Source organism: Heteronotia binoei, chromosome 6 (assembly GCF_032191835.1).
Source record: "Heteronotia binoei isolate CCM8104 ecotype False Entrance Well chromosome 6, APGP_CSIRO_Hbin_v1, whole genome shotgun sequence".
NCBI lineage: Eukaryota > Metazoa > Chordata > Lepidosauria > Squamata > Gekkonidae > Heteronotia > Heteronotia binoei.
Genome location: NC_083228.1, coordinates 88396233 through 88417983, shown reverse-complemented (window position 1 = coordinate 88417983; position 21751 = coordinate 88396233). Strand labels below are relative to the sequence as shown.

At 42.2% G+C, this 21751-nt stretch overlaps 1 protein-coding gene across 1 annotated transcript; it reads left to right on the top strand.

Moving 5' to 3' along the window:
• Positions 1–327: 327 nt before the first annotated feature.
• On the top strand, positions 328–20242 carry LOC132574035 (ovotransferrin-like). Its single transcript, XM_060242136.1, has 8 exons — positions 328–508; positions 3773–3924; positions 5486–5588; positions 7207–7401; positions 8580–8712; positions 14834–14889; positions 16328–16500; positions 20042–20242. Exons 1-8 carry the CDS (start codon positions 472–474, stop codon positions 20240–20242), a joined length of 1050 nt encoding a protein of 349 aa, XP_060098119.1. The 5' UTR covers positions 328–471.
• Positions 20243–21751: the final 1509 nt, after the last annotated feature.

The following is a 21751-nucleotide window of genomic DNA, read 5'->3' as shown; positions in this document are numbered from 1 at the left end:
TGAAGTTGGGTTGTTATTCGAACAACCTAACAGTTATTCAAGCAGAGCAAGCTCCAAGAGAATTTTCTGTGTTTTGTATTTATGACAACAGAGGTGAAAGAATAATTTTTCCTGCCTGTTTGACTGTATTTCAGGTAAAGAAATAATTTAAATATTTGGGGATTTCCCATTTGAGCCTTACAAACACTTTTTGGCTCTTCTCACTCATGCCAACTAGCAGAACATTGTGAATTTGGAGCCAAAATGAAATTCTTCTGGTAAATAGGCTGGCTAGAAGGGAGGGATTGAGCCAGGAGCTATTGGGAAACAAGGAAGGACAAACACAGTTGGGTCACTGCTTCTGCTAATGCTGCAGAGTCCACTGCCTATAAAAAGGCACAGTTGTTGAGTCAAAAGCTGTCACACACACTGGGGAGCAGTCTGTGACAGACACCTTTGCAACACCTGTGTAAAAGCCTAAGGAGAAAAAAGATGAAACTTGTCTTCCAAGCCACGATTGGGCTGCTGGGTAAGTAACTTCAGACTTGAAAGTTTGAAGTAGGAAGTCAAAGAAATTTGCAAAACAGAATCAGAGAGTGAACTTTTCCAATGGTTATAGAAAGGCAAATCTGTAAAATAGTCCTAACTTCCAGCATTCCTTTTTTAAAGAACAGAAGGAAAAGTAGAGCCACTGAAAGCAAACCTTAAAAGATGCAAACCTACAGTTCTTCCCAGAGATTTTACTGCAGGGGTGGCCAAACTTGCTTAACATAAGAGCCACATAGAATAAACAGATGTCTGAGAGCTGCAAGACATGAATGTCAGATGTTTGAGAGCTGCAGCTTGCGAGGGAGGAAGGAAGGAAAATAGATGGGGAGGTAGCAATTGCTACCTGTTGACTTGATCCCAAAAGTCTCTTGCTCTTCAAATGTGCGCTCATTGGAAGCCTGATAAAGAAGCATGTACTTAAACAAATGCTGACCCAGGTCTTTTTCTCAGAGCTTAAAATGGTACTTAGCTAAATGGTTAAAGATGCACTAAATGCAGTGAATAGCAAGATATGATCTGAATGAGTATATGCTACAGGCAGCTCCAGAGTCCACAAAGGACAACTATGTTGTCATACTCTTTAACCAAGGAGAACTGCTGTGGCACAAACAAATCTTTGTTTGCCAAGGTAAAGCACATGCTGGGTGAAGGCATTCATAGGAGATAACTGGCAGTGAGAGCTGGGTTGGCTAATCCTTGTTTATTCTGTTAATTTCACCCTGAAAATGCATTCTGGCAGTTTCCACAGCTGGGATCAAAAACAGTTCCCTGCAGCCCCTGCCCCAGCTTCTGCATTAGCACTATGAGGAAAACATCTTGCTTTAAGCAGAACCGTGCTGTTCTAGCTCTTATTCTGTTTGAGTGCTAGGACTTGTGCCTTAGAAACAGCAACACTATGAGATAGCAACACAACTTTCCTCAGATATAGAATTATTGAGGAATTTCAGACGAAACCCTTATATCTGCATAGCTTGCTTTAAGCTACTGCTTTCCTTGTAATCTAAGGGCTACTCACATGGCTTGTTCAGTTTGTAGAAGATGTGGCTTTCAGTTGATGTCTTTCAGGCTGAGCTGGATGTGAGCAGGCTGATGTCCTGTGTGGCAAGCATGGAATGGCTTAATACTTGGTCACAAAGTCATTCCTGACAGTAAACTTTGGGGTTCATTAACAGCAGTAGAGACAGACCTATCTGTTCTCAAGCCCCACTAAAATAAACTGGATTTGTGCAAGATCAGTGTTCTTGTTCAGGTCTCATTGAATTGGTGAACATTTGCATGCATGGGAATGCCATCTGGATTGTCCATTCCAAGCACCAAAATATGTTAGAGTGCCACTTCTTGTTTATGACTACTGTTATGTGACTGATGGTGCAATCCCCCCTCCATTCTTAGCCCACTGATTTCAGTGAAATGAGAGGGTATAACTGTGCGCACAATTGTACTGTGTAGGCTTGCCAGCTTGGAACTGGGAAAGACTTGGCGTTTGTTTGTTTTTTTGTCGGGGTAGAACCTGTAGAGGGTGATGTTGTGGAGGAGAGGGATTTCGGTGGGGTACAATGTTTTCAAAAGTGGCCATTTTCTCAAGGTGAATTTATCTCTGTTGCCAGGAGATTAGTTGTAATCCCAGAAGATCTCTAGCAACCACCTGGAGGTTTGCAATCCTATCGCTGTATCAGCGCCCCCCCCCCTACAGTGCTGGCAAAATGTGGCATCTGGGGTCATATAATTGGCTTTGGTTATGGTGAAAGAACTGGTTGTCATCACAGACTGAATAAAAACTCCAGTTACCATGATGGGCTGAAACAGGCATGACAGTAAAACACTGTCTGGAATATGAGATATATGCAGCAGTAGTAATTACATATAAATGGGGCAGCTTTTCTCTATCATAGGGATTCATATATGCAAGACCACACTGTAGTTTTTCAGTGGGAACAGTGTCCAATTTTGCACTAGGGCTTGTTCCAGGTGAAGAGCCCTTTTGCCCCCAGTGCTTCTCTTGGTTTTCCCACAAGCTGCCCCGGAGCTGCAAGTTGGCCTGCTGCTTTTCCATGGCAAGCAAAAACCACTTGAAAGAGGATCTCGCTTGCTGCGGAAAAGCAGTGCGCCAGTTCGCAGCTTGGAGCAGCTTGCGCGAAAACTGAGAGAAGCACCAGGAGCAAAAGGGCTCTCCACCCAGAACAAGCCTAGTGCAAAATTGGTCTGTGTTTTAGTAGACAAGGTGTGAAGGCGCCTGATGCAACAGCCTTGCAGAAGCTCATCAGGTGTGGGTCTGGTCAGTGTCTGCATGGGAGGCTGCCCAAGGATGCCATGCAGGCCATCTTGAATTTTATGAGAAAAGGATGGTCTGGAAGCAGAACAAATTAATCAAAGAGAAAAATCGAATCTAAAGAGATAACCCCAATTCAAAAATATCTACCTGATTATTTAGATATATACTGATGGCTGAACTGTTGGGATCTAGTCTTTGTAGTCATTTTTGTAACCAGAGAGTACTTTCCTGTTCCACCCAGTTTTGCATAAATCTTGTCTGGAACTGTGCAAAGTAATCCAGCTGTGTAAGAATCAGAGGAACTGAAATGTAAATTCCCAGCAGTTTGTCCTAGCAGATACTACTAGATAATGCAGTTGTCTCTCCAGCTTACAGTCTGTTAAGGGCCTTCACAGATGGCCAGTTTTTAACATAGCGTTTGCACAGTTATTACCCATTATTTGGCACACATTTCTGCCAGTTGTCTTATTTGGGAAAATGCAGTTCTCTTTTTTACAACAAGAAAACCATAGCAAAATGAGTTATTAATAACAGCGCGGCTAGGAACTGTTCTGTTTCTGTTTTAATGCTTTTTAAAATTATTATTCTCTATATCTGTTTTTAAATTGTTTTTGATTTTTTAATAATTCAACATCTTAAGGATTCTGAATTGGATGGAAAGGTAGCATAATATGTGTTAAATAAAGGACAATGGTGACAGATCTCATTTGTGGTTAACGTAGTGTGGTTTTTGATTTCAGTCTAAATATTCAAACCTGTCAGGTCCAGAGAATCACTTAACTCCAATGAACCAGTAAGGATGAACTGTGACTGCAACTTGCTACTTTTGTTCTTCTAATAGCACAAAATTGCTGACCAGGTCATTTGGCCTTGTTATTGGGCAAAGGCATGGATGGGAAACTAATCCTGTTCAGGATGTGTGTGTCCAGGTAGCTGCTGTTCTCACTACTCCTGCCTTCATTTTCTCCACAGCACTGTGTCTCACGACTTGTTCTGTAAGATGGTGCACAATATCTGACCCGGAGCAAACAAAATGTGTGGCACTGCAAACATGCTTGCAAGGAGACACAAAACTGACTTGTGTCAGGAAGAGTGGTTATCGTGACTGCATACAAGCAATCGCAGTAAGTGACCAGTGGAAACTAAATGGTGGGGAACTTTCCTGAATTCAATGTGTAAGACTAGTAAGTTTTTGCTGATGGCTTGGTCTGCCATTGATTTCAAAAAGACCAGTGCCTGGGTGGTACCAGGAGTCAAGTCAGCATTGCCACAGGATGAAATTTGGACCGAGACAGAGCTTGAAAGAATCTGGCTGGTCATGGTGGAGCCAGAGGTGAGTTATTATGAGCAACCTCTGCTAGGCCCAAGAGTGGAATCAATAGGGAAAAGTCTTTGTTATGCCACCTTTGAATTTCACTGCTTTTTGGAAGTCAGTTGTGCTTTTCTGCAACACAGTATTCTTTCTTCAGGTATGTTCCCATGTCCAATTGATGGATATGTCTCAGAGTTCTGTGCTTTCCAGGCATATGGGGCCCTGATTTAAGCATGGATGCCAGCCTGCTGGGAGATGGTGTTTAAGCTTCTCGCCAGCACTATTTTCTCAAACTGAATCCATACTGGGGAACCACTACTACTTAACCAGTTCATCATGTGTCAGGATGATTAATTAAGCAAATAGCATTTATCCATCCATTGTCTTTTGCATTAGTTTCGTTATTTTCATTTTTACATGCATTCATATTCATACTCTAATCAGCATATAACTAATGCAGCTTTTCACAAGGGCTGTTTCCACATGGATGTTTTGACTTCCTCACTGCAGCACTGATTTGGGAAGCATCCACATGATGTCATCCTGCATTTTCCCTGGCTTTTCTAAATCTTTCCCAAACCTCTCAGTACTATCTGTCAAAAAAGATTGCAGTCACAGCACTTTTGGATGCCATGTGGATGGGAAGATGAGCAGGTCCCCCACACTGGCACAGTTACCCTTACCTCAGTCCCTGTGGTTACCATTTCTATCCCTTTAAAGGGCTTTTCTAGACTTTTAACAATTAACACTTTTGGCTGCCTGGTTATAAGGGGAAAACTGCACATTGCAAATTCCCTTTATACCTCTGCCATGAAAATGTGAATGGTACATTGTTGCAATAGATCATTATGACATTGTAATGCTATAATGATTTAGCTATTTCTTTTTAAGTCTGGAAAAAGTCTGTGGTGGTGATGATCACAGAAAGCTGAGCCAAGGAAGAAGCAGGGAAACTACTGTATGGATGCCCTCTTGATGCTCCAAAGACCTCTGCATTCCCCAATAGAAAGAGTTATGCAGATAACTGACTGAGGCTGCAATCACATACATGTACTTTCAATGCACTTAACTGGATTATACTGTGTGAACGGGCAAAATCCCATTGGAAAGTGCATTATTTAGTATATGTGATTACAGTCCAAGTGTGGAAATAACCTTAATTTTCATTCATTTGAAATGAACACACATCCAGATACAGTTTTGTTGCTCCATTAGGAAGTGCTCTTACATTGATTACTGGTTCCAGTAAAGACTGGGGTGGGTTGAGGAGGGAGGCAGCTGTTTTTCCTAGCTCTCCTTCATGTTGCTTTTATGGCTGAAAAGTTTGGAAGGGACTCCTCTGTTCTCAGTTTACTACTCTTTTGTATTTTCAGAACTCTGAAGCAGATGCTATCACCCTAGATGGTGGCCTTGTTTATGAAGCAGGCTTGGCTCCCTATAATTTGATTCCAGTTGCAGCGGAGGTATATGGAACAGGTAAACTTTGAAGAAGGACGTCTCTGAGAATTTGTAAAACACAGCAATTGTCTTGTATTGCACACTAGTAGCTGCTCTCTTTACCAGATCTTTTTGGCTGAGAACTGAAGTTGGGATCTTGTTGAGCCTGACACATGGAATAAGTTGTGATCTGAATCTTGGACCTATGGGATGCAAGGAGAGCTGGCTCTACCATGTGGTCAATTGTAGTGGTTTCCTTAGATGGCAGGTTTTGGTGGGAATGGCTGTATGGTGTCAACTCTGGGTTGGGAAGTTCCTGCAGATTTGGCGACGGAGCCCAGGGAAGGCAGGACTTGGGAGGGGAGGAACCTCAATGAAGAAGAGTGCCTCAAAGCCTACCCATCAAAGCAGCAGTTTTCTTCAAAGGAACTGATCTCTGTAGTCTGAAGATCAGTTGCAATTCTGAGAGGTCTCTAGGTCCCAGCTTGAGAATGGTAAACCTGCAAAGCTGCTCTTCTCCCCCTCCCCCAATTGCAGACCAGCAAAAATTTCTTGCATCTTCTCCCAAGCCCCCTAAACAGTACAGCAAACCACACATAACTTATAGGACAGGGCTTCCCAAATCCTCACAAGATTCCCTTGTCTTAAAAGATTTCACCCATCATTTTATTTGCTCTACAAGACCTATTTGACTTGCTGACTTTGTCAAGCATGCGGTTTTCAATGACGAGTCAAGTTTGATACAAAACTACGTTTATTGATAGGCCAATACTTTCTCCTAGAACAGGTTCTTGAGAGTGATGCTAAAGATACATTGATACAATACTTTTAAGGCATACTTCAAAGGATTCCAAAAGGTGGGGGCGAGGGATGCACGCTAAAACATAAACTATCATAAATGTCTACATTCGCACAATGTTTTCAGTACTCCGTCCTTGCTTTCCTCAGATGTTTCACACTTCGAGACAGGAATGTATGGGAAGGTGCTGATTACTCTTTCTCAAGTTAGTTTTGTTTCTCTCTACTCTGTTCCACAAGCAGTAAAGCAAGGAGGGGGAGGGGGGAAGAATAACAGAGTTAACAGGTTTTGATCCTCCATGATATTTCACAGACCAGCTAATGGAGGACCCTAAAACAATTAATTACCAGTGGAATGCTTGACAGACTTGATTTTAAAGAGTGCTGGAAGAGAGAGGGTATGGATGCTGCTCTGGTTTCAAGACTGCAGCACAGAATAGCAGTGGAGGCACTTTGAGTGGCTTGAGGGGTAAGGCATGTTTTGCTGGCATCGGGTGCAAATTGATAGGAATTACTGTAACTAAAACACTGCAGTACAATTAGTAGGAAACACTGAACAACAGCTGAAATTCAATTTTACATTATGAGGAATGAAAACTGATCTGCAACTGGAGGACCATATGGGTGCAATGCCCCCTTTGGAATATGCCATGCCCCTCCAAGAATTCCCAGACTTAGTTGGGAAGATATAAGGGGAAATGAGCAAGAACTTTTTGTCCAAATATTCCTTATACAGGATAGAAGTGGGGAATCTGGAGCTGAGTTGGTCAACCTTTTAGTGACCACATTAAAATCTGTCATTTGATGCAGTTTAGGAGAGCTCTTTGCTGCTAATCATTTGTAAATTTCTGTCCTTCAGAATGTGCTACCAGTTACTATGCTGTGGCTGTCGTGAAGGCAGGATCAGGTTTTTCTTCACTTTGTGATCTCAAAGGGAAGAGATCTTGCCACACTGGCCTTGGCAGATCAGCTGGATGGAACATACCAGTAGGAAGACTGCTCGAACAAAACTGTACAACATGGGCTGGAGCAGAAACAGAGCCCATAGAGCAAGGTAAGAAGCATAGTGAATATAGCAGTGGAGAGTGCAAGCGGTTGTCTGGGTCACATTCATAAGGCCTTCACAAAAATTCCAGAAGAGTAGCTAGAGACAAAATGTGATATAACACCCTAAGACTACAGGGCTATTTGCGTATATGCATAATATGCATGTTTTATATATCAGTTGCAAAAGTGGAATGAGAAAATGATGGGTACAGATAGGTTGATGGCACTCCCTTTAGTGGAGGGTACAGATGGCAGGCATTCACCCTGAAACAGAGCAGTGCCACCTGGTATAGTATAGTGTAGCAGCTAAGAGAATGGTAGCTAAGAGAATAGTGATGGGAGGCCTCTGGCTCCAATGTGGCCTCTACAATAACCTCCCTAACTGGCTTTATGCAAAGCACCCCTTTTTTGTCTCAGTTGCCCATCTGCAATTTGGAGATTTTGCATTAAAAAAAAAGAGATTAAAATTGTAGTAGAATGAACAGCCCAGGAAGACACCTTTATAATGGAATATTCCACAGCAATGACTATTGTAGATATAACCTGCTTTTACTGCATTGTCTTCAACATGATCCAGTTTCTGTATTATTATTTCTGTATTATATAAATCAGTGTACCTGATTTAGGTAGCTTGTTGTTCACAAGGTTCCCTAAGTCTGCAATCGTAGTCCTTTTGTACTGTTCACTTATTTTGTATTGTTTGATTGCACAGTTGACGTTCTGTAATCCACCTTGAATCTCAGTGCAAATGACAGACTATAAATGAAGGACTGTTGAAAGGACTGCAACAAAACAATTTGTGTTAACTTCTTTGCACACTGAAAGCATTACATAAAAGCTCAATATTGTTCCACATTGTTCAAATAAAAACTGAGGATAACCCAAGTGGCTACAAAGCATGATCTGAGAAGTGCGTCTGGATTACTTGCAACTTCACAAAGGCTGCTTAACTTGCATGAAGCTGCCTTCAATGGAGCTGCATGTGATCTGATACTTGTACCATGGCATGTTCTTTGACCTAGAGAATCCTGGGGAGAACCCCTTTTTTACAGTATCTGCTTTCTGCTGAAGTGCCAGCTCTAAAAATGGGAGATTTGGGGGCTGAGCCATTCCTAACAATTAATATGAGAGTGCAGTTTAAAAGGGGTCCTGTCAGTGACTCACCTGTATGTGTTTCCTTTACAGTGATGGCTAGATTTTTCTCTGCCAGCTGTGTCCCTGAGGTTCAAACAGAACAAGCAATTCTGTGCCGTGCGTGTAAAAGGCCAGAGGAATGTCTCTCCTCTGATCCCCATGCTGGCTATGCTGGAGCTCTTAAGTGAGTATCAGATGCTTTTGTACAGTTTTTTTTTTTAACTAAAGCTTTAATAATGTTGGGTATTTTGTAAGTAAAATGAAGAAGTATAAAAAAGGCTGTGGACTTAATACTGATGCCACGGCAAGGTTTCTGTGGTCTTGGAGCCCAATTTGCTTATTCCCATTTTAAAAAAAAGAAAAAAAAGGTAAAGGTAGTCCCCTGTGCAAGCATCAGTCATTTCTGACTCTGGAGTGACATCGCATCAGGATGTTTTCACAGCAGACTTTTTATGAGTCTGCGGTTTGTCATTGCCTTCCCCAGTCATCTACACTTTCCCCCCAGCAAGCTGGGTACTCATTGTACCAACCTTGGAAGGATGGAACACTGAATTAACCTTGAGTCAGCTACCTGAACCCAGCTTCTGCAGGGATTGAACTCAGGTCGTGAGCAGAGAGTTTGGACTGCAGTACTGCAGCTTTACCACTCTGCGCCAAGGGGTTGCTTATTCCCACTACTGTCATTAAAAAAATGTCATGCTTTCAATGGTTTGGGGGACTGTGTCTTGATAGGGCATGCTGCAGCCACTTTAAAACCATGCTGCTATTTGCCTCTTTTTAAAAAGTCTGGATAGATGTACATGTTAGCACAGAAGAGAAGGAGCCCATGCATTCTCCTAAGAGTAAACAAAACAAAACATTTCCAACATGTTTGGTCATTGTTGTGGAATAGCAATAACCTTATAGCACAATCCTAAGCAGTTATATCAAGATATCTGAAGAAGTGAGCAGTAACTCATGAAAGTTCATACTTTGCCACATATTTGGTTCATCTTTAAGGTGCTTCTAGGCTCTTGATTTTTCTACTAAGCAGCTATATCCTTCTAAACCCATTGATTTCAGTAGACTTTAAAAGGCATAATGCTGTTTGGAATTTTGTTCTGGGGAGAGGATACTTTTGTATGTCACTGATTTCCCACTCACCTTATGCCACTCTCATGTTCCTTTTCTCAGCGGGGCTTCCTTCTGATTTCACACTATCTGCCTGGGGCTGCAGCTAGCGTCGGCTTTTTTGTGCTTCAAACAGAAACTGGTTTTTAGAGGTTTCTGTTTGTGGCATGAAAAAGCCAATGCTAGCTGCAGCCCTGGGGCAGATAGTATGAAATCGGAAGGAAGCCCCGCTGAGAAGAGGAACGTGAGAGCAGCATAAGGTGAGTGGGAAATCGGTCAGAGTGTGTCTGTACCTGGAAGTCATAGTGACCTCTGGTGACTGATCCCTGGAGGATATTAGAGATGTGGCTGAATAAAGGCTGCCATTGTTCTCTTGACTGCTGGTATTGTTCTCTTGACTGCTGGAGAGCCAGTTTGGTGTAGTGGTTAAGTGTGCGGACTCTTATCTGGGAGAACCGGGTTTGATTCCCCACTTCTCCACTTGCACCTGCTGGAATGGCCTTGGGTCAGCCATAGCTCTGGCAGAGGTTGTCCTTGAAAGGGCAGCTGCTATGAGAGCCCTCTCCAGCCCCACCCACCTCACAGGGTGTCTGTTGTGGGGGAGGAAGATAAAGGAGATTGTGAGCCGCTCTGAGACTCTTCGGAGTGGAGGGCAGGATATAAATCCAATATCTTCTTCTTCATCTATTTCAAGGAGATCTCCCATCTAAGTACATGCCAGAGTTGGCCCTGCTCATCTTCTGAGATCTGATTAGATCATGCTGTTTGGAATTTTGGATTTATTTTATTTACTTATCTAACAGAATTCTTCTCCACATTTCTCCTCAAACAAGGTCTCTATTGGCCTATAAAAATTAGCAGAGTGACTGCAAATTTTTAAAAATAATACATCAATCAAATAAACAATAAAATATATTAAAAGAATATTCAATTTTTTTGAAAATACACAGCAGGAATTAAACCAGCCTCAATATATTTCAATGATCCTTAAAAGCCCTTCTGAGTAGTTTGGTATTGCAACTTGTTTTTGAAGTCAGTAAGGCTGGTGCCTTCTTAACTACTTCCAGCAGGCAGTTCCAAAGTGCAGGGACAGCTATAGTGAGCATAGAATGGGCAGAGGCAGAACCAACAAGTTTATGGGAAGGAAAAAGTAAAAGCCCTTGTTGGGAAGAGTGGAACATGTTATTGCAGGTAAAGATGGTCCTTCAGATCTGAGGATCCTGGAGCCTTTAAGGAAGGAAATAGCACCTTGATTTGGACCTAGAAATCAACATACATCAAACAGAAGGTTTCAGAATAGGTATAGTATATACAAAATGGCTAGTTCTTTTTTATAAATGTGCTACATTTCAAACTAATGGTAGCTTCCAAGTGATTTTCAGTAGCAGCCCTGTAAAGAGCACATCACAACAATCTGGTCTTGAAATTACTGTAGCGTGATCAGTCTGCCCTGGTTAGCTGAATCCAAAAGGAAAGATTACATATGTACTAGATGAAATTGAAAAGGGGGGGGGGGGACTATTTTTAGCCATGTGGTTAACTTGTTTTTATATTGGATGGTTGGATCCACTATAACTGCCAAGAGTTTAACTGAATTTGTCAAAGAAAGACTTACTCCATCCAAAACAGACAGCACAGTTCTCAGTTCATAACAGCCAAGCCAACAAGCATCACCTCTATGTTGTTCAGATTCAGCCTGTTATTCCATTTGGCTCTGGCTTCTAGGCAGTGGCCTAGCACAGAGACAGCAGCTTCTGGAGGCTTATTCAAAGAGCAGTATAGATGGGTGTCAGCAGCATATTGATGACCATCCACTCCAAAGGTTACGTTATTTCAAAAGCCTTGCATAACTATTCCACAGCACAAGCAATAATAAGGAACCCTGCAGGATAAATCCCATGCAATACATTCTTAGTCTGCAATGACAACCTTTACCATCTGAATGCAATTCCTCTAATCCCTGTTATGTTTTCCACACACTGTAATAGCTAATACTGGTCATATATGCTGAAGGCAGTCGAAAGGAAAGCATCCTTTTAATCCATCTCTAAGTGATGACTATCTACAAGAACAACCAAAGTACTCCCCATCCTGTAGCCAGGACTGAAGCCACACTGAAAAGAGATGATGGCAAATGTATCACCCAGGAATTCCTGGAGTTACTTTGCCACCAGTTATTCAGTCAGTTTTCCTAGAAAGAAAGATCAGAAACCAGCCTATAGTTGGTCAAGAGCCTAGTGCAGGTCTGGGTGGCAATGCTGCTGGTCATACACAATATTCAGCAGGAAATTACTTAATTAAGAGAGCCAGTTTGGTGTACTGGTTAAGTGTGGCAGATTCTAATCTGAAAAAACAGGTTCTGTTCCCCATTTCTCCACTTGTAGCCAGCTTTGTGACCTTGGGGTCAGTCACAGTTCTCTCAGACCCCCCCCCCCCCCCCCATAAACCTAGCTTGCCACAAAAAGAGTGAGCGTTTCAGGCTGCCAGACAATCTTTGGATTTCCTGGCTATAGGACACCCACTGCCATACAATAATTAATTACTGGCATCCAAGTTGCAGCCTCTATGTATTCTTGTTGAGTTCCCTTCCCTTTGGGAGAGCTCCTCATCTAGCTCAGTATTATTGTCTCCTTTTGACTGACAGAAGCTCTTCAGGGTCTCAGGCAGTCAGGATCAGCCCAAGGGTTTTTGGCACCCTGGATGGAGGTATGACTTAGGCCTCTTCTCATTCAACATACATACCTGAAACAGCAGCTGGCATATTCCAAGGACTGTAATCCTAGACATTAGGGCTGCCAATCCCTAGGTGGGGGCAGGGGATCCCCTGGTTTGGAGGCCCTCCTCCTGCTTCAGGGTCATCAGAAAGAGGGGGGAGGGAAAGAAATGTCTGCCAGGCACTCCATTATTCCCTGTGGAGATCAATTCCCATAGGGTATAATGGTGAATTGATCTGTGGGTCTCTGGGGCTCAGTGGGGGGCTGTTTTTTTGAGGTAGAGGCACCAAATTTGCAGCATTGTATTCAGTGCCTCTCCTCAAAACACCTTCCAAGTTTCAAAAAGATTGGACCAGGGGGTCCAGTTCTATGAGCCCCCCAAAAAGGTGCCCCATCCTTCATTATTTCCAGTGGAGGGAAGGCATTTAAAAGGTGTGTGCGCCCTTTCAATGTGATGGCCAGAACTCCCTTCAGAGTTCAGTCATGCTTGTCACAACCTTGCTCCTGGCTGGCTCCACTCCCAAAGTCTCCTGGCTGCATCCCAAACTCCCCAGATATTTCTTGAATTGGACTTGGCAACCCTACTAGACATGCTTACCTGGGAGTAAATCCCATTGAACACAGTAGGAATTATTTCTGAGTAGACATGCATAGGAGGAATGCTGGTTTGGCTCCCCCTCTGTCTTGTGTCCTGGACCCTGGGGGCTGCCTGTGGCTCTGTAACTCTTTTCCCACTCCCTGCAGCTTTGGGGCCCTAAGCAATCAACCAGGTTTGCCTAGTGGATGGGCTGGCCCTGCAGGCAATGAAAAATCTTTCCTAACATGTGCTACTTGACTGAACCTGGGGTTTTGTTAGGGTTGCCAGCCTCCAGGTGGGGCCTGGAGATCTCCTGCTTTTACAACTGATTTCCTGCTGTCAGAAATCAGCTCCCCTGGAGAAATGGTTGCTTTGAAGGGTGGACTCTATGGCATTGTGCCATGCAGAGGCCCCTCCCTTCCACAAACCCCACCCTCTCCCAGATGCACCCCCAAAGTCTCCAGGTATTTTCCAACTCAAACCTGGCAATCCTATGCATATGCAATGCCTTGTGCTCTTATACTGATTTATAGCCCTTTCCTGAGCAATGGCCATGTGTGAGTATGTGGTTATGTATGTACCCATGCACAATGGAGAGGGTGTATTCTAATACCCCACAGAAGAAATGCAAACTTATCAGTTGTGCAAAACATAGATTAACATTTAGTGCACAAAAAGGGGATGTTGTATGTAAGGCCCTTGATACTCCATGTGGGATTAGGCTGTTATTACATGCAGTACTTTGTATGACTTCAATTTTGTACACTTTTACTAACATTCCATTCCAAGGGGAAAATTACTGCACTCTGACTAATATGAGTTGAAAGAAACTGGTCAGCCATTGACATATGTCGGAGTAAAGTTCTACCAATGGGCTGCTGCAAAATTATCTTTCACATAAGTGTTACTTTTGATGTTTATGTTGAAATGTTGAAACATCTTGTGTCTCTGCTTCCCCTTAGATAGCTCACTGAACCCACCTCCCCTTCTAGGGTTGCCAAGTCCAATTCAATAAATATCTGGGGACTTTGGGGGTGGAGCCAGGAGACATTGGGGGCAGAGCCAGGAACAAGGGTGTGACAAGCATAATTGAACTACAAGGGAGTTCTGGCCATCACATTTAAAGGGACAGCACACCTTTTTAAATGTCTTTCTTCCATAGGAAATAATGAAGGATAGGGGCACCTTCTTTTGGGGCTCATAGAATTGGACCCCCTGGTCCAATCGTTTTGAAACTTGGTGGGTACTTTGAGGAGAGGCACTAGATACTATACTGAAAATTGGGTGCCTCTACCTCAAAAAACAGCTCCCCCAGAGTCCCCGAAACCTCCAGATCAATTCCCCATTATACCCTATGAGAATCGATCTCTACATAAGGAATAATGAAGTGCTCAGCAGACGGTTCCCTCCCCCCCCCTTTCTGGTGACTCTGAAGTGAGGGATTGATCTCTCTACTCATGAGTTGCTGCCAACTTCTTCAAAGTAACACAGACACACCATCCCAAGAGGAAGCCTTTCAATTGGAGACTGAAGCCTCCGGAGGTGGAAAGGCACATGGTCCTCTGGGGGCGGGGCTTCCCCCTGGGAAAGCAGAAGAACCCCCCGCTGTGACCTGAGGATTGGCAAGCCTACCCCCTTCAGATATGCCTTTCCTGGATATCCTAGCCTCACTCGTTCCTCAGAATCTCCACTACTAATTTGCTAGCCTGTCATCACTTTTGAGTTCATCCATGTCTTGCATGTGTTAATAGAATATGTAAATCCTCTGGGAAGAGCTGAGCCAATATAACTTCTTTAATCTATACAGTATTGGCACTGAGCAACATTAAACAGACAGCATGTATTAGGCATGGTTGGTAGAGAGCAGGAAAAAATGTAATTTTTTTCACTTTTCCCTATTCTAGATGTCTGAAAGATGACTATGGAGATGTGGCCTTTGTGAAAGAGAAAACTGTACTGGGTATATCTAATTTCATTGTCCCCCCTCCTCATTATTTCTTTTTTTCCTTCCTTGAAAGCCTCCATAGCCTCTCTCCCTTTCCTGCCTTCTTCTCTCCTTATATAAAAACCAGTTCCCTGCATTCTAGAATTCTCTAACACTATCAACAAACAGAATCCTCTGTGTGTGTGTGTGCGCATGCACAAAGTGCTGTCAATTTGCAGCTTTCAAGGCAAGTGGGAAACAGAGGTAGTCTGCCATTGTTTTCTTCTGCGAAGTCTTCCTTGGTGGTCTTCCATCCAAGTACTGACCCTGCTTAGCTTCTGAGATCTGGCTATACTATACTATTCCACATCCCTACAGAATCCACTATAGCAGCCTAAATAGCTCAAGCTAGCCAATCTCTTCAGAGCTCAGAAGCTAAGAATGTTGGCCATGGTTAGTACTTGGATGGAAGACCACCAAGGAAGACTGAGGTTACTATGCAGAGGAAGGCAATGACACCTCTGTTCATCTCTTGCCTTGAAAGCCCAGGGTAGGAATGCCTTAAATCAGTTGCAACTGATGGCATACTTTACCTTTATTATAATATATACATAAAGTGAAATCGAATATTCTAATCTACTATGTGACAGATACCACTCATGCAAGCCACCATTTTTTAAGTGTGCAAGGTAAGGCATTTGTTAGGAAAAGCTGAAGGCAGCAGGAAAAGAGGAAGATCCAACACGAGATGGATACACTCCATTGAGGAGCCCATGGCCTTCAGTTACGAGGACTCAGAAAGACTGTTGTGGATAGGACATTTTGGAGATAATTAATTCATAGGGTTACTGTAATTTGAAAGTGACTTGACAGCACATAACACACACAAGGCATTTGAGTATATAATTATATGAGGCAATTATATTATTTTGTGACATATTAATTTTTTTTTCAAGACAAGTTCTTCAGAGCAGCAATGGATTTATTTCCTGATCCAACCACATCCCTCCTGTACACTCTTGGAGGAAGCATGTTTTTAGTATCTGTGTGCCACATTTTTTCAAAAAGTTAAACAAGAATGATAAACTTCTCTTTCTAGCTCCATGGTTGCCTTCTTTTAAAAAGGCAATGTGGTAATTGAGTGCAGTACTGTGTGCAAGTATCTCATTGCTCAACTGAAGGACATCACAATGTTTGCCATCAGGGATGGATTGTCTTTACAGCCTTGTTTAGCTTGCTTTAAGTCATGACTGCGAATGTTTTAGCTCTGTCTTCAGATGCTCCCAGTGGAGCAAATCTTAGTTTCCAGTTCTCCATGGAGCAGATGCATGGAGCAGGTGTCACTGGGTGTGTGTCTGGGGGAGGTATTTGTGAGTTTCCTGCATTGTGCAGGGAGTTGTCTAGATGTCCCTGGAAGTCTCTTCCAACTCTATGATTCTATGATTCCATCTCACTTAGTCCTTCTTCCCTGTAGACCTTCCTGAAGAAGAAAGGAAGAAATATGAGCTGCTTTGTGATGATGGCACTAGAAAGCCAGTGGATCAGTATGTCTCATGTAACCTTGCTAGAGTTCCTGCTCATGCTGTGGTGGCACGAAGTGTTGATGGTCAGATTGACGAGATCTGGAAACTGCTCTCTAGATTACAGGTATTCCCCCCCCCCCCACACACATCCAGTTTTGTTAACTAGAGATAAAGGACTCAACTTCAAAATTGATGGATTAAAAAATGGGAAAATTCATTCAGGAAAAATATATATTTAAAAATATATACTGCATGAATCATTCATTATTGATTCAAGTAGTGTTAGGAAAAAACAGCTGTAAAAAGAAGCAATTGCCTTTTCTCTTTTTCCCTAGTCCAATTTGGTAAATTAGTTTCTCTACAACCAGGCAGGGTCCAGTTGAAGTGACTTTATTTCCAACATAATATGTTGTTGATCATTTCCAACATCATACGTAATTGGTCATTAGTAATCAGAACAGAAGCTGACCTCTGGCATTATTCCAACAAAACTGTCAAGGAATAAAGGTTAAATACTTACATGTATAAATTACAGAGCAAAGCAGTAGACAAGTTGTACCTTTAAGACCAACTAAGTTTTATTCAGAATGTAAGCTTTCGTATGCTTAGAGCATACAAAAGCTTACATTCTGAAAAAAACTTAGTTGGTCTTAAAGGTACAACTTGTCTACTGCTTTGCTCTATTGCTTCAGACCAATATGGCTGCCCACTTGGATCTATGTATAAATTATGTGCAAGCGTGTAAAATGGTGATATATAAATCTAATTCTAGCCCATACTTGCAGTCCACAAGCTTATAAACTTATTTAAAACAATATACCATCATGTAAGCAGTACAGCTATAGAAAGCATTTTAATTTAAAAATTAATATCAAGACAATTAAAATTAAACAATTAAAATATTTTAATATAATTTTAATCTGCTGACGTTTTCAAATAAAAATTTATACTGCTGCTGTTGGTTTAAGCATGCTGCTAATTTTTTGATGTAACAGCAGCAATAAAACATAACACAGAGGCAATAGCAGCAATTAAATAGCATTCAAATAACAGCACGCTTAAACCGATCAGTAAGAGCAGAGCTCAGAAGAATAAACAGCAGCAGTCTAAATTTTTATTTGAAAGTGTCAACAGATTAAAATTATATTAAAAAGATAAGACAACAAACACCACAAAAGCTAGTTTTGAGTTAATTGGTCTCAAGCTGGTGAAGATAGCTTAATAAATTTGATGCCTGCTATAGGGGAAAAGTTCTATTCCTCGAGGAGGGGGGAACCATGGGGAAACGTCTGTGTCTCATGACTATTCAGCTTCTGTTGGACAATGGCTGCACAAGAAGATGATCTCTGCAATTGAGCAAGCTTTTAAACAAACAGGCTATCCTTTGGAAGTTTTTAAACAGAAGCTAGATGGCCATCTGACAGCAATGCTGATTCTGTGAACTTAGGCAGATCATGAGAAGGAGGGCAGAAAGAGTTGCATCAGTGCTTCGTTCTCAGGGCCTCTTCTTATACACCCAGGGAAATGCTGTTTGTCACTTTGGGGGTCAGGCAGCAGTTTTTCCCAGGCCAGTTTTGCCAGTGATCCTGGAGCTTTCTCTCCTCACCACATTTTCTGGGCTTGGAGCAGAAGTCACTAGGTGTGTGTGTGTTGGACTAGATGACCCTGGAGATCCCTTCCAACTCAATTATTCAGATAATTTAGACCATGTTGGGTATTAAAATAATGCCCTGTGATACCCAGAAGCATATTGGCAACCAGAGCAGATCTTGCAACAATGGCACAAAAGAACATCTGTGCTTCTACAGGATTTGTTACCTTTCCATAGGGCCTGCAAGGCAGAGATGTTCCCCCAGGCATTTGGTTGAGGACAGCAATGATCTGACACTCTCATATCTCACCTTCTCACCCTTTCCCTATATTCAATCTACCCAGGGGGGCTTGGAGACGTAATATTTTCTGATAAAGTGTTTTTACTTTTAATTGTATGTATTATGGTGATGTAAGCCACCCTGAGCTCTATTTGCAGGGAAGAGCAGCCTAGCAGGGAAGTAATAAATAAATAAATAAAATGTGTACCCTATAGTTTGAGCTGGTTAGCAATCTTGCTGGTTCATTATGGAGCAGATGAATGATTTGAACACCTTTCAAAGGCAGCCATATTTAGAGTATTGCCATAGGCTAAGCTTGATTTAATCAGAGCAGATCCTGTCACAAATCAACTAAAGCTGGTTAAGCTGAGGAGAAGATTTGATCCTTCATCTATAGAAACAGATTGAGTGGTGCCACCCACCCCCAAGATGTGATCTTGCCTTTTTCAGGGGAGGTTCCCTCCAGAATAGTTTATTTAACTAAACAATATTTCCATCCACCTTTCATCATAGCTCAAAGTGGCCTGAAGTGGATTTCTTAGCATCCATGAACGGCACCTCAGTCTCTTTTGTGGACTGAACGGTTCAGCCTGAACCTCATTTGATTAGCTCTCATCCAACCTATTGCCAACTGCAGGCATTTGTGCAGATCATCCACCATTTTACCTTACACTGTGTGTCATCAGTATATTGATAATGATGACATTTCATTCTGAAATTCCAGATAAGCACTCTTAGTGGTTCATAGAAATATTAAGCAGCCTAGGAGACAGGATAAATACTGGGAATACTGTGGTATAAGTGTTATGAGGTATCTCCCAGCACCACCTTCTTGGTATCTATTCATCAGCCTGACAGAAACAGAACCTCCAGAGGATGATATCCAACTGGTGCAGAAGGATACCATGGCTGATAGTGTCAAAACCCATTTCATAATTACCCCATTTCATTGTCTGATGAAGTGTGCATGCACACAAAAGCTTACATTCTGAATAAAACCTTGTTGGTCTTAATGGTGCTACTGGACTCCAGCTTTGTTCTATCTCCTGATAAATAAAATCCCATTAGAAACTCTACTAAAGAGACAGGAAATCTCTTCTCTAGGTAAATGGCAAATGTGTGTACATACAAAAGACAATTTATGAACAGTGCAAGAAATAGAAATCCCCAAATCATACTGAATAGGATAGCACAAAGGTGCCAGTTCTAGTGTGAAGAGGTATTCATAATCTTGTATTAATTCCAAACCTGGTTTCCAGCATTTAGATAAAAATAACTGTACATTAGAGTCAGGTGAGGACTGCAGAGATATTTCTGTAAATGCCCAGATTTGTAGAAAAGCTCGAAACTTGACAAATGGGAGGAAGAGACAGAAAACAAACATTTTAAAAGTGCCAGCATTTTGCCAAATGTGCCAAATATTTTTCAACATTTGAAATATTGTGCAGTGGGCAAGCATGAAAATGGGGTGGTAACAGAGCCAGTAGGAGAGGAAAACTGAGCAAAAGGAGTCACTATATGGAAGCAGCATAGATGCGAAGGTTGCTGAAAACTCTGTAACCTCTTATTTACATCCTCATGGAGCAGGCAAAGTCAACTGTGTTGACAGGAATGGAGCAGGAAGAGGTCTTCATACCAGAAGTGTGAGGAAGGAGCAGAGACAGGGCAAAAGCAACGTTGCGCTTCCTCATTGCTTTTTGTCCCTTTTCTAATAACCAAATTCCATCTAGTTATCTCCATGTTCTCCTTTTATACTTGCTATCTCTTCAGTAAATCATGTTTCTCTTATCCTAGGACCGGTTTCCCAAGGGTACTTCAGGACAATGTCAATTTTTTGGCTCCACTCATGGGAAAGACCTCCTAATTAAGGACTCTGCTGATAAACTTATTCCTGTTCCTTCAAAACTAGATAGTCATCTCTACTTGGGCTCCAAATATTATGCTGCTATGCAGAATATCAGAAGAGGTAATCAAGGAATTTGCTATAATGGATAATCAAGCTATGTGTGGAAACCCAGAGTCAGTTTCTGGAGGCAGTTTTGAAATGGAGGGGTGATACTGGACCTGGGGCTCCTTTTGGTTATATATGAGGCAGTGATAGCCTGGAGCAATTTTCATCAGTTTTGGCTGGTGAGCCAGCTGCAACTTTTCCTGTATAAGAAAGATCTTGCCACTATGGTGCATGCTCTGGTAACATCTAGATTAGATTACTTCATTTTACTCTATAAGACACTGCCCTTGAAGATTGTCTGGAAAGGGGTGGCGGGGGGTGGGGTGGGAAAGAAGTTTTAAATAAAACCAGCAATGAGCATAAGGGAAGAAGAAATTCAGAATCATGAAACTAAGCCTTCAGTCAGCAACAGTAGTACAAAATTTAAGATATTCCTTTGACTTCACTCTCCAGAAGCTATATAGAGCCAAAAATTGCAAAACCCAGCTGACTTTTTCTCCCTTTGGGCTGTGTAGATGTAATTGTGTGATAGATTCCATTTCATTACTTTCTTGAAGGCGAGATGTGTGCTCCAGTGTTTGGTTGGTACTTTGGGGGCACACGCAACTCATTTTAAACAGTCTCAAACAACCACATTCTGTACAGAACATGGAATAGCAAGGCTACCTTGGGTAATATGATATGTGTGGGAGATACTGAACACATATAATTGACTGAGTCAGAGTAGCATTGTCTACTCAGATTGGCAATGGCTCTCTAGGATCTCCGGTAAAGGTCTTTCATGGGTTCCCAACCTATGGTCAGCTTGGGAATCTTCAGCAATCAGAATGACCAGCAGCAAAAACTGACTGCCATGGGAGGCAAGACTAGCTACCTAAAGGCTGCCATGGGAGGCAATTACAAAATATTCAGAGGCTCCAAGCCAAACATCTTCCTGTTATCGGGGCACCTATTTCTGAATGTGCACTCTTGCAGACCCAAAGGCGATCCCTCTTTGGGTCTTCTAGATAGGGTACTCCTGTTCCTATTAGATGGAGGAAAACCAGCATTGGCTGCTTGCTTTGGGAAGAGATACTTTGGGAAAGAAGGAAGGTGCTACAAAGAAATAATCTGTGGGCACCACATTGGAGATGATATTTTAAATTTTTTTGCCATCAAGTCACAGCTGATTTATGGAGAACTCTGGTGAGGTTTTCAAGGCAACAGACATTCAGAGATGATTTGCCATTGCCTCCCTCTACATCAAAACCTTGGTAATCCTTGGTGGTCTCCCATCCAAATACTGACCAAGGTTGACCCTGCTTCTGAGATCTGACAAGAACATGCTTGCCTGAAATGTCCAGGTTAGGCTTCAAGTTACTGACATATGCTTTTAAAATGAAGATGTCAGCAATTGACTTTTGGTCCTTCTACATGCAAAGCAGATGCTCTACCACTGAACCACCGTTTCTCCCCAGCAGAAATGTAGGCTGATTTTACATTGGGCAAAAGATCCAGTAATGCTGTGCTTTCAAAAGTGATCATCTACATTACAATGTGCCTTGACTTTTGTC

Bases quoted from the DNA above. Each gene is read 5' to 3' on its own strand.
- LOC132574035 (XM_060242136.1), top strand. From the start codon at position 472: ATGAAACTTGTCTTCCAAGCCACGATTGGGCTGCTGG. The intron at 3,925-5,485 runs GTAAGTGACCAG...TTGTATTTTCAG, and splicing joins ACTGCATACAAGCAATCGCA to AACTCTGAAGCAGATGCTAT. The intron at 14,890-16,327 runs GTATATCTAATT...TCTTCCCTGTAG, and splicing joins GAAAGAGAAAACTGTACTGG to ACCTTCCTGAAGAAGAAAGG.